The 12100-nt window shown below is 28.0% G+C and overlaps 1 protein-coding gene across 1 annotated transcript in view; it reads right to left on the minus strand.

Annotated features, from left to right (window-relative positions):
* tweek (transmembrane protein KIAA1109 homolog tweek) overlaps nucleotides 1–12100 on the minus strand; it is a 260309-nt gene that overhangs the window by 176024 nt on the left and 72185 nt on the right. Inside the window, exons 29-34 of the mRNA XM_075370220.1 lie at nucleotides 11065–11218; nucleotides 9887–10009; nucleotides 9449–9625; nucleotides 5686–5788; nucleotides 3130–3312; nucleotides 2874–2994 (exon numbers count right to left, since the gene is read on the minus strand). Of these exons, the coding sequence (XP_075226335.1) occupies nucleotides 2874–2994; nucleotides 3130–3312; nucleotides 5686–5788; nucleotides 9449–9625; nucleotides 9887–10009; nucleotides 11065–11218 (861 nt within the window). The remainder of the gene's footprint in view (nucleotides 1–2873; nucleotides 2995–3129; nucleotides 3313–5685; nucleotides 5789–9448; nucleotides 9626–9886; nucleotides 10010–11064; nucleotides 11219–12100) is intronic.

Below are 12100 nucleotides of genomic sequence, written 5' to 3' on the forward strand. Positions count from 1 at the left end.
GTTAAGAAAAACTCCAAAATCCATATTTTTTTTTGATTTTGGACTTTTTTGTACACCTTTGGTCCAGTTGATTGCTAATCATTTTTGAGTTATGCGAGATACATATGTACGTAGTACAGGCATCATGCCAAAACTAGTAAAAACAAATATAGGGATGGTCAAAATTGATATTTCTGTTGAAATCTGAAAACCAATTTCATACAAGGAAGTAAAAATTAACAGTGGTTTATTATGGAAATTCATGTAAATATAAATTATATGGATCTTAGCCGTTATTAAGCAGTATCCCATAATTTTACAACTCATATCTGATACAATACTGGCTTACTTATATGAAAAGATGAAATAATAATAATAATAATGTTTTGAAAATAGAATAAAAAGTAACAAAGTAGATCAGCTACCACACAACTTACTATAATATTTTAGCAGCTACCATAATATTTTAGAATCGTTTCTATTAGAATTTCTGACAGAAGTAAAAATTTCTAATTTTGCTATTCGAGGAAAACTAACAGAGTTTCAATTTACCAAGCGATAGCAGTTTTAGGTAATAGAACAACCATAAGTAACAACTAGTTTCTTACAAATACAGCTAGATACAAACTTTTAAAAAAATACACAAGGAACAACAAAATTTGTTCTAAACACAGAGAAAATTAAAATCAAAGTTAAATTAACATTAAAACCAGAAAGAAAATTAAAAAAATAAATCTAAATAAAAAAAAGACAAGGAAAGTAGTAAAAAAAAACTTTATTTAGAATAACTGATCATGTGTTGAAGTAATTTTTTCTTTTACAACAATATTTGTCTTTGCTTTGAGGTGAAAAAGTCATTTTTTAAAAATAGCATTCACTGTCCCTAGTCCAACACCCTAATCAGAAGCTATTGGTCATTGTGTCATACTGGTATGCTCAGGTAGAGAAACAATCTTTGAATGCTTTCTTGGAGTTATGTCCATTAATATAATTAAAGACATATTGAACAAAAAATACAAAAATATGATTTTGTAATAAAAAATGGAATAAACTTTCACAAAATACTATTTATAACATGAAAATTTCTAAATAACCAAAGAGCAATAACGTAACATTATACAAACAACTTAAAGAATGGGTATAGTCAAGCAGTATAGTCACAACATAGAAATAAAAAAAAAAATTAATTCAGATAAATTTGTACACTAATAGTTATTTATTACTTCCTTATATGAAGTATTGTGATCACAAAAAAATTGATTCACAATCAAGTTTTTGATTGTAATAAAAGTTTTACAATAAATAATAATCCAATAATAACAATAAATAAATAAAAAAAATATGAAATATATCAGAAGTTATTAATGAAATAAAATTTTATGTAATTTTCATTTTTTTTAAATGTGTATATGTAATTTAATAGGTGTACATGGAAGTCATGTGGTGTCCACATCAGATTTTTTTTATAATTCTTTTATGATTTAGGCTATTTGGGAAGTATTTGGCATTATCTAGTAAAAAATATACCTTTTTAATTTAGATGCTAGACAACTAATAAATTCAAAATATTTTAAATACTGTAATTATTATGTTTTTAAAAAATACGTATGGATTCTTCTTCAAGATATTTTTTCATCATCCCCATAATTGGGATTGTTTTGGGGAGTTCTACGTTCACTTTTTTCTATGTTAAGACTTTAATATAAATTTTTATTTTAATGTACGACTCTCTTTGTCCTTGATTACTTGCTTTATGTACCTCATTGTTTTGTCTTTTTTTAATATATTTATCTTTTATGCTTTTGGTTCTAATATGAAATTAACTGAATCTGATTATCTCGAAAAGTTCAAACAAAGTTTTATTTATCTGGCAAAATACAGAACTATTCTTCTTTTCAAATTTTTAGTTGTATGATTTCTTCTTGAATAATTTTGTACTGTGTTGTTGATTTAATTATCAAATAATAAATAACATATGTAATTTAAAAAATAACTCATTTAGGAACTTGCCAAACATAAAATTTTTAAAAGAAGATTTCACATTTATAATCATATGTAATAAAGCATTACCTACTTCATGGGTAGTACTGTATTTCATAGGCAATACACATTTATATTTATATATTTGAATTACTTATCCAAACTTTTAAAAAATTCTGTTTTTTATTTTCAGGATTTTAGGTCTATCATTCTTTAAGTCAAAAATAGAATATCTATTCTTTAAGTCAATAATAGGGAATTTCACAGACTTTAAATAATCTGTGATATCTTCTACTTTTTTTGTTTTTCCTTCTATTATGTCTATTCTACATATCAAACTTATCTCTTCATCAGATTTCTTTGTCTTCTACTCAAATGATAACATAAGGTTTTGTTCTTGTATAACCTGCTACAGGTTTTTCAAAACCCTATCTAAAATTGTGAAGTCTAGGCTTTGTGTACAATGACACAAAAGTCATTGTCATTTTGGCTTTGTCATTATTCATAATGCACTTCCAAAATAAGTTGCAATTTTCTCGATACTATTCATTGTCTTATCACCTTTATTGGGAAGCTTAAATATTGCATGCATATAAAGAAAAATATTTTAAGTTATGAATTTATATATGTAAACAGAAAGCTTTTCTTATAATAATTTTGTTTATAGTTTTATTATTTTTATTTATTACAATGCTGAATTTGGCTTTGTCACTTGTTATGTATTACAACTTTTCTGCTAAATTTCTACTTATTATTTATTTATTTATCTTTATTCATTACAATGTTAATAACAATCGTGTCAGTTGTTTTTATTTATGTACTACCTTTCTGCTAAATATAGTAAATTTCATACAGATAATAGAAAATTATAAAAAAATATTTTTTTAAATTTTATAGTTAAAAGTAGTACTTACCTCTGCAAAGATTCTAATACAAGTGGACTTATCATTATATCAACATCACCTTTCATGTTTACAACGACTGTAGTACGAGTGCCACTTTCATTTCTCAGTGACAAAAATTCTTCTTGAATTCCTACAACAGTAAAAAGGAAAAAAGGGATAAAAACCCAATATAAAAAGTAAATCTCAAACTAAATTCATTATAAAAATTATCAAGTAGAATTATGTTTAGTAAAAAATTAGTTTAAATAAAAAAAATTGAAATCACCTGCTTCATAACTATTGTTATTTGATCCAAAAATCTCTGACTGGTCCCAGTTGTATGGATGAGTTGGTGTTTTAGTTGAGGCAGGTGGTGGTGAACTTGGACCTCCATCTTTAACTCTGTTGACCATTTTCAGTGATGTAAACCCTTCAGTTAGAGTTTCAAATCTTGGAGTATATTTACTTCCTAGAAGAAAAATACAAAAATTTCAACAATAATTCAGATAAATTGGTCTGTATATTTAAAAAAACAAAACTTAAAATAATTAACATAAAAACTTTATTATTATGCTAAATTGTAATTCCTACTTTTTTATTAAAAGAAGTGATTTAGTAAACACATATTAAATTAGAGAAAACTGTAATCAAGCTTTAACTTTAATAAAAATACTTTAAAACTTTAATAAAAAAAATTCAAACCATAGTGGTTCCCCCTGCTATAATAGTTCTCAATGCTCAGTTTATCAAAAACATTTAAGCTCTCAACTTATCCTTGCAAAGACTTTTCTAAATTTTATGCTGTTTTTCAAGTTTTATTTAAAATTATGTTTGTTTTGTATTCTGTGTGTGTTATTTATATTTATCTATTAAAAAAATTAAATTAAATTAAAGATACAATTACTTGAAATTTGTTTAGTACTAATCCTAATATCTGTGGTAATTGGGTGTCAATTTAACAGCACTTGCTAGTACTAGTCAGTCTATAATTATACTGCTCAATCTATAAGTACTTGATTGTAATGTTGGTAAGCTACAAAAAAAGTATGAAATGGTTTTAATAATGTTCCAAGTAACTTTATAACAGTAGCAATTATCAGTATGCTAACTGAATGAAAGTGAATAATATGTAATAAAAAATTACGGCAACATGTTTTCTATAATTTCATTTCATAAATGATTGTTACACAATTTTGCATTTGTAAAAATTTGTTTGTTGGTTGCTCAAAAAAGAAGTACTTATTAAAAAATAAATTGACTTCTTCAGATTTCACAAGAAAATCATTTATCATGTAACTCGCTCACTTTAACCCAAATTAATGAATAAATTGTAAAAATTGTTATTTTATTCATTACTCTTCACTCAATCAAATTTTTCACAAACAGCCTAAATCCAATCCTTTCAATAATCAAGAACTGCAACAATTCAAAGTAAAAAGAACAAGAATAAGGTGCATTTCAATACTAAGGGGCAGTCGGTCATTAAAAAAAAACAAAGAATAAAGAATGAATTATCTGTTAAAAAATCTGCTACATGATATTTTAGCCAAATCAAAACAAATTTTCAATTTGTCCACTGTTAAGAACCAAATGTCTATTTTACATAAATGAAGACACTTTAGTCACTAGTGTATCAGTTTCACTCATGTGAGAATTAGGCTGTAAGTGGGTGATCAAAAAGTTCCCATCTGTTTTATCTTCTCGAAATAGTAGGCATGTATTACTGTCAATGAAAACAATTACAGACAAAATCATTCCTCATTACCAGTTCTGAACTGCATCCTTAGTTTTGAAAGTATTTCACAATATATCTCTCCTGTGATTGTTGTTCCTGGCTCCATGAAATCTACCAGTAGGATACCTTTTTTGTCCCAGTAAGCAGTCACAGTAATCTTTCATGCTAGTTAGGTTTGCTTGAATTTTTTTTCGCTTTAGTTAACGTGAATGACTACACTGCATATATTGTTATTTTAATTAGATGTAGGCGTAGAAAATCCACGATTCATTACCAGAAAAAAGAAAATCTGTCCCCCCTCTCTCACAGCAATCCAAGAAGGCACAAGCAGATGCCATCCTTTGATTTTTGTGTGTCAATTAACATTTTCAGGACCCATCTAGCACACAGTGTATAATAGCCTAGTCTTTCAGTAATAACTCCAAACAATATACTTCATGGAATACGTGGAATTAACTATACAGCGTCACTTTTCTTGAACATTTGCGTTCACTTGTTCATCTTTTTAAATACTATGCCTACCATATTCTCTAGATCATGAACATTTATACTGCCTTTATTAACCTCAAAACACTACTGTCCTACCTTTCCTAATTCATTATTGTAGAACTATGAATTTTACACAATTTGCAATGAATTTCAGAAACATTATAATGTTTCACATTTAGGACTCTGAATTTCAAACTGAAGAGACTGTTTATTGCTGCAGCCAATGTTAATCACTACCAATAGTAAGGCAAAGAATAACAAACAAGAAAGCTGAAAGCTAGCTAATGAAATGATTGAGCTGCTATGTACGTGCAATATGTACGTGCCAACCACTTTTTTTTTATAAGCAACTCACATTTACTTTTGAAACACATCTCATGAAATCATTTACAAGAAGAAAAAACGTGCAATATTATTGTAAAAAAAAGTAATCTTTCCTTGTGATTATAAGAATCTTAATAATGCTTTGAGAACATGATAAGTTAAATCTTCAGGCAAAACCTTTGAATAAAATAACACCAGTAATACAAAATGTAATAAATAAAATCTGTCATAAACGTTGAGGATAATTATCAAATTACGTTACATTCCACTAAGTTAATGAAAAATAGTACTGACCAACATAAACAAGTCTTCCATCATTTGTCCTCTGAAAAAGAGGTACTGTAAAAGCATCAGATCCAGAAGGTAGTGAAGAACAAGCCCAGTTACTACAACCAACCTGAAATTGAAACCAGTGTTTAAATAATTATACTGTACTGGATATACAGAAAAATATAAAAGAATTCTTAAATAAGTAGTACCTTATTTTTTATAAATAATATATATTATTAAATACATACTGCACATTGATGTTATTTAATCAAGGAGGAACAAACATTAATATTTCTGAGCTGTTAAGAAATACAATCGATTAAATTGAAATTAAATTCAAAGGAAGGTTCAATAAAAAATAGAACTTGAGAGAAAGCAGATATATGAAAACAATCAGGTACAATGATACTTGTACCAATGGTACTTGTACTTGTAAACAGTAGCTACTTTTTTAATAACAATAAAGTGTAACACTTTTTTTTAAAGAAAAGATTTTATTCCATGCTCAGAAAAAGATCTTTATTCCAAATAATAACATTACGTTAAACATATATTAAAATAGTACATTCAAAGATAGATTAAATATAAAAATGAAATCCCCAACATATGAAGACAAACATATAAAAAAAAAAAAAACACTGAAAATGTGTTTCCTCAAGAAATCAACAACGTTTAGAATGATTAGAGATCATCTAGAAAAAATATATGAAGACAAATTTTGAATAATCTAAACATGCTAATATGTATCAGACAATATTAGGGAAGTTTGCATTGGAAGAAAAGCCATTATAATTATAGGCTTTTTTATATAAACATAAGAAACTCTGATATTTGTTTAAACAATACTAAATAACAAACATTTCTAAAAAAAAGATTAAAAGTATTTCTTAAATTAGTATGTTCAATGTTGTGCACCATAATGCATACAGTAGAGAGGTGATTTTTTTAATAAACTTCAATAAAGGAAAATTCTCAATCTGACTTGTTTTATCTTGTTTTTTATTCGCTCTTTACAACACATAATGGACTGATCGATTTTTTTTTAATTTTGTACAGGAAATTCATTGTTAATTCAGGAATGAAAAAGAATGGTTTGTTACAGATTTAGATGGAAACCTGTCAATTGAAAGACTGAAGAGAGGAAGTTTCTCTGGTTGATCAATTGTGCTTCCAGATAAATTATGTGGAGGATTTTTTAAATAAAAAATCACACTGTCTACAAAAATAATTAAGATTTTAAAAAAATTTTTGTCGTCATTCACGAGTATTGCTTTATTTTATTCATAATAATATAAAGTCAAATATCATTCTGAGATTAAAAATATTTTCATCCAAAACTTCAAGAAAATTGACTGAAAATCTTAAGATAAAAAAAAATAATGCACATTCCAGCATTCAAGACAGTCTTAGCATACACTCCAAAGAAATTTCTTTATGTAGTTTCTCTGCATTTATTTTTTTATTTATACAAGACACAGGTTTTGAATTTCTTTTCAGCATTTTTTGCAAGTCTATTAAAATTTTAAATGGCTTTTTTTTTTAAATGGCAGAAAGGCTCCTGGAATAGACGGAATACCTGTAGAATTACTGCGCAGTGCAGGTGAGGAAGCGATTGATAGATTATACAAACTGGTGTGTAATATTTATGAAAATGGGGAATTTCCATCAGACTTCAAAAAAAGTGTTATAGTTATGATACCAAAGAAAGCAGGGGCAGATAAATGTGAAGAATACAGAACAATTAGTTTAACTAGTCATGCATCAAAAATCTTAACTAGAATTTTATACAGAAGAATTGAGAGGAGAGTGGAAGAAGTGTTAGGAGAAGACCAATTTGGTTTCAGGAAAAGTATAGGGACAAGGGAAGCAATTTTAGGCCTCAGATTAATAGTAGAAGGAAGATTAAAGAAAAACAAACCAACATACTTGGCGTTTATAGACCTAGAAAAGGCTTTCGATAACGTAGACTGGAATAAAATGTTCAGCATTTTAAAAAAATTAGGGTTCAAATACAGAGATAGAAGAACAATTGCTAACATGTACAGGAACCAAACAGCAACAATAACAATTGAAGAACATAAGAAAGAAGCCCTAATAAGAAAGGGAGTCCGACAAGGATGTTCCCTATCTCCGTTACTTTTTAATCTTTACATGGAACTAGCAGTTAATGATGTTAAAGAACAATTTAGATTCGGAGTAACAGTACAAGGTGAAAAGATAAAGATGCTACGATTTGCTGATGATATAGTAATTCTAGCCGAGAGTAAAAAGGATTTAGAAGAAACAATGAACGGCATAGATGAAGTCCTACGCAAGAACTATCTCATGAAAATAAACAAGAAGAAAACAAAAGTAATGAAATGTAGTAGAAATAACAAAGATGGACCGCTGAATGTGAAAATAGGAGGAGAAAAGATTATGGAGGTAGAAGAATTTTGTTATTTGGGAAGTAAAATTACTAAAGATGGACGAAGCAGGAGCGATATAAAATGCCGAATAGCACAAGCTAAACTAGCCTTCAGTAAGAAATATAATTTGTTTACATCAGAAATTAATTTAAATGTCAGGAAAAGATTTTTGAAAGTGTATGTTTGGAGTGTCGCTTTATATGGAAGTGAAACTTGGACAATCGGAGTATCTGAGAAGAAAAGATTAGAAGCTTTTGAAATGTGGTGCTATAGGAGAATGTTAAAAATCAGATGGGTGGATAAAGTGACAAATGAAGAGGTATTGCGGCAAATAGATGAAGAAAGAAGCATTTGGAAAAATATAGTTAAAAGAAGAGACAGACTTATAGGCCACATACTAAGGCATCCTGGAATAGTCGCTTTAATATTAGAAGGACAGGTAGAAGGAAAAAATTGTGTAGGCAGGCCACGTTTGGAGTATGTAAAACAAATTGTTGGGGATGTAGGATGTAGAGGGTATACTGAAATGAAACGACTAGCACTAGATAGAGAATCTTGGAGAGCTGCATCAAACCAGTCAAATGACTGAAGACAAAAAAAAAAAAAATTAAAATTTTACATTAAAATAACTCTGAGAACATTTAAAAAAAATATCACTGACATCAAACTGTGTACTTTTTAAAAAACAAAAGGAAAACACTTTTAATTCTTACTTCTGATTTTTTTGAGTTTGTGAAAATGAGAAGTTTTCCATGAGTGGTATTCATTTTTAATTTGATGCTGAATTCTGAAAGTAACAAATTTAAAGAAAACTGGAATTATTTTTTTTATTTTATGCAGAGATTTCTAAAATCTTTTTTTTTCTTCATTCTTCCACCATGAAAGATATAGCACCATAGCAAAAAACACATGTAATAATATTTCTCTAGGAAATGGTATAGTTCATTATATTGGTATACAAAATATATCACACACTTAAGTACTAAATTCAGTGCCTGAAGTTACATACAAGTACTAAATACAAATAGATAGAGTAATGTAATCTAAGATATTACCTCTCTAAATAGAAAATAGGTTATAAGGTATAACCTAACAGCACAAGTGCATTATAAGTCAACACATAAACTACAAACCTTTCAAAGAGGACATGTTACAGATTTTAACCAATAATCAAGATAAGTTAAATAAAAAATGAAAAAAAGGTGCACAGAAAGTAAACAACCCAAGAGGATAAATCATTTAAAATACAAACGGACCTAGATAAGCATTCTGGAGTAGGATATATAAATAAAAAAAAAAGATAGGGAGTTAGGTCGATGACTAACTGATGTCTGTAAAAAAAAATTACAATAATTTGTTTAAAAGTACTAATTTTTTACCTGTGAAAGGTGATTAACATAACTGGACATTAATAATGGTGATTCAATAATAGGTTTGTTAACTTGCATATGAAGGTTGACTAGAGCAAGATCTTCTTGAGAGGAAACTGCAGAAATAAATGATGTACTAGAAATAGAATGGGTATCTGACGAATCAAGCAAAGCAGCTGATGCATCCTGAAAAAATTACACATTACATTAATAGATGAGTTTGTATGGGAAAAATTTATGCAAACTTAACAAAAATTAGAAAATAACAAAGTTAGCATTTAATTATTATTAAATAATTAAATAAAGTTATATTATTATTACCATTATGCTTTTATTATTAATGCTAATTTTATGTTCGTTTATGCTAAACAGCTAATTTATAACATTTAATATGTAAACTTCTATCTGGTTTTACTAAAATGACCTTTTTCAAATTCAATCATTCACCTGAGCATCATCAATACCACCAACACATCTTGGACTAACAGACCTCGGCATACCGTGTCTCAAAAGTGGAGTAGCTAAACCTACATTGGTACCAGTCTTCTCAACATCCACTCCATTCAGAGTCTATAAATAAAAATAAATTATTCAGCATCAATGATTTGAAAATCTAAAATTACACAAGAAAACACTGCTTTATGAAAAATCATAAAAAATGATGCAACATGTATTTTGTAATAGTTAAAAAGATTCATTTAAAGTTGTAAAAGTAAATCAAAAATTATCTTTCAATTTAGTATACAAAAATAAAAAAAATTACCTGTATAAAAATATCTACTTAATGACACAACATAACCACCACACAATATGATAATGTGTGTATATTCAGAAAAATATCATATGTGGTCTTTAATAGAGCCCTGTCAATATAAAGATATCCACACATTCATTAATCCCATCCATGAGATGGATTTAATGAATCTGTTCCATTTGTTTCAAAGCTCTGGGTTACCCACCAGGTTACATTTTGGTGATACACACATGCGTGTATACATGTGCATGTACGTGTGCCCACACACACAATCATAATGTTAGAAACTAAATTTTTTCAGTTACCACCAACAATAAAATTTTTAAAACAACCTTAGCAAAAAAAATATCATGCCAGATACAGAACTTATATGCTGAATTAAAAATTTATGGTTGGGACTTGGCTACAATTTCTCTCAAACAGAAAGACAATTAGATGTCATTATGAAAAAAGTTTCAAGTAAAACTGAATAAAAAATAAAGAAACAGTGAAAAAATTTACAGTAAACTCTAAATCAAATTAAAGATAAAGAACATATTTAAACTTAATGTATAAAAGTGTTTTGAAATTAAATGATTACCGCAAAATCAGAAAGAAAGGTTAGGAGATTCACATGGAAATATGGCAGATCAAATAAACAAACAATAAATATTTTATTCATAGTGTTCAAGGGCTAACTTGTTTTAAATTAAGTTTTAAGTAATTTATTTTGTTTTAATCTGTTTTAAGTTTATTTCAAACTTGTTTAAAAAACAAGTTGTTTATAACAAACGTGTTTTAAAAAAATGAAAGCATGTTTACATAATTTTCTTGGAAATTACTAAGCATTCCACTCCAATATAAAGGTTTATATTTAAAAGTAAATATTTACCTGCTCCCCACGACCATTATTACTTCTATGTTCAGGTGTATGAATCTCATGATCACTTCTATGAGTTGAAAGGCGTACCTTATTTTCACTTGCTCCTGACTGTACAGAAGCACTTCCACCAGCTACAATACTCATATCACTTCCAAACCTTTTCCTACCAGAAAAAAATTGCAATAACAATTAGTAAGTCTTGACATTCCATTCAGAAAATAATGATAATAACCTAACATAAACAAGTTTAATGGTTGGTTTCATCATAACCAAAAGTAACACTTTTACCACTGACAACATGCACAGCAAGTTTATGGTTTTAATATAAAATCTGTGTGCACACATAATGCGTATGTTGTCCACATTTGTTTTTATCCAAAGCCTACCATAAACTAACACAATACATGGTTTTTTCAATGAATGGGATGGAAAAATGTATGATTTTTAGACATATACTGTAAAGGTACAATGTGTGAGTGGCAGGACTGATACACATAGTTTGTTCCTCCCTAGTTAATTCTATTTAGTTACAACAAAACATTGGCTGGAAGGTATTGTCACACTTTTAATAAAATGGTTATAACCAATTATAAAATTGTTATTATTATGAAGCCATGACACAAGAATGTTGTTACTGTTAACTTCAGCATCATGATTTGTTCCAATCAGTTCATGCTGTAAAGAAATTGAATAAAAATTTACAGTTATGGACTAGTATTGAGACTGAAGCAGTCTGGTTCAATAAAAAATATCCAAAAGCCAGAAACTGTCAAGATAATAACAGCCTCATTCCCTCAGAATTCATAACATTCATCACAGATATCATGCATCATTAGCCTTCTCTAAACACAGTTAGGTAGAATGTTGACTTTTGATTTTAACTTTCAACTATAATAAATTCATATGTTTTCAGGTATTGAAAACAAAGTCAATGGAGGAATTATTTCAGATGATAACTTTCAACAAAATCTGATGAAAATATACTGTCTGATGAAGTTCACTTTCATCAAAATAGTTACGATAAAAAAAGAACTAACTACTTGAA

Source organism: Lycorma delicatula, chromosome 7 (assembly GCF_047948215.1).
Source record: "Lycorma delicatula isolate Av1 chromosome 7, ASM4794821v1, whole genome shotgun sequence".
Classification (NCBI taxonomy): Eukaryota; Metazoa; Arthropoda; class Insecta; order Hemiptera; family Fulgoridae; genus Lycorma; species Lycorma delicatula.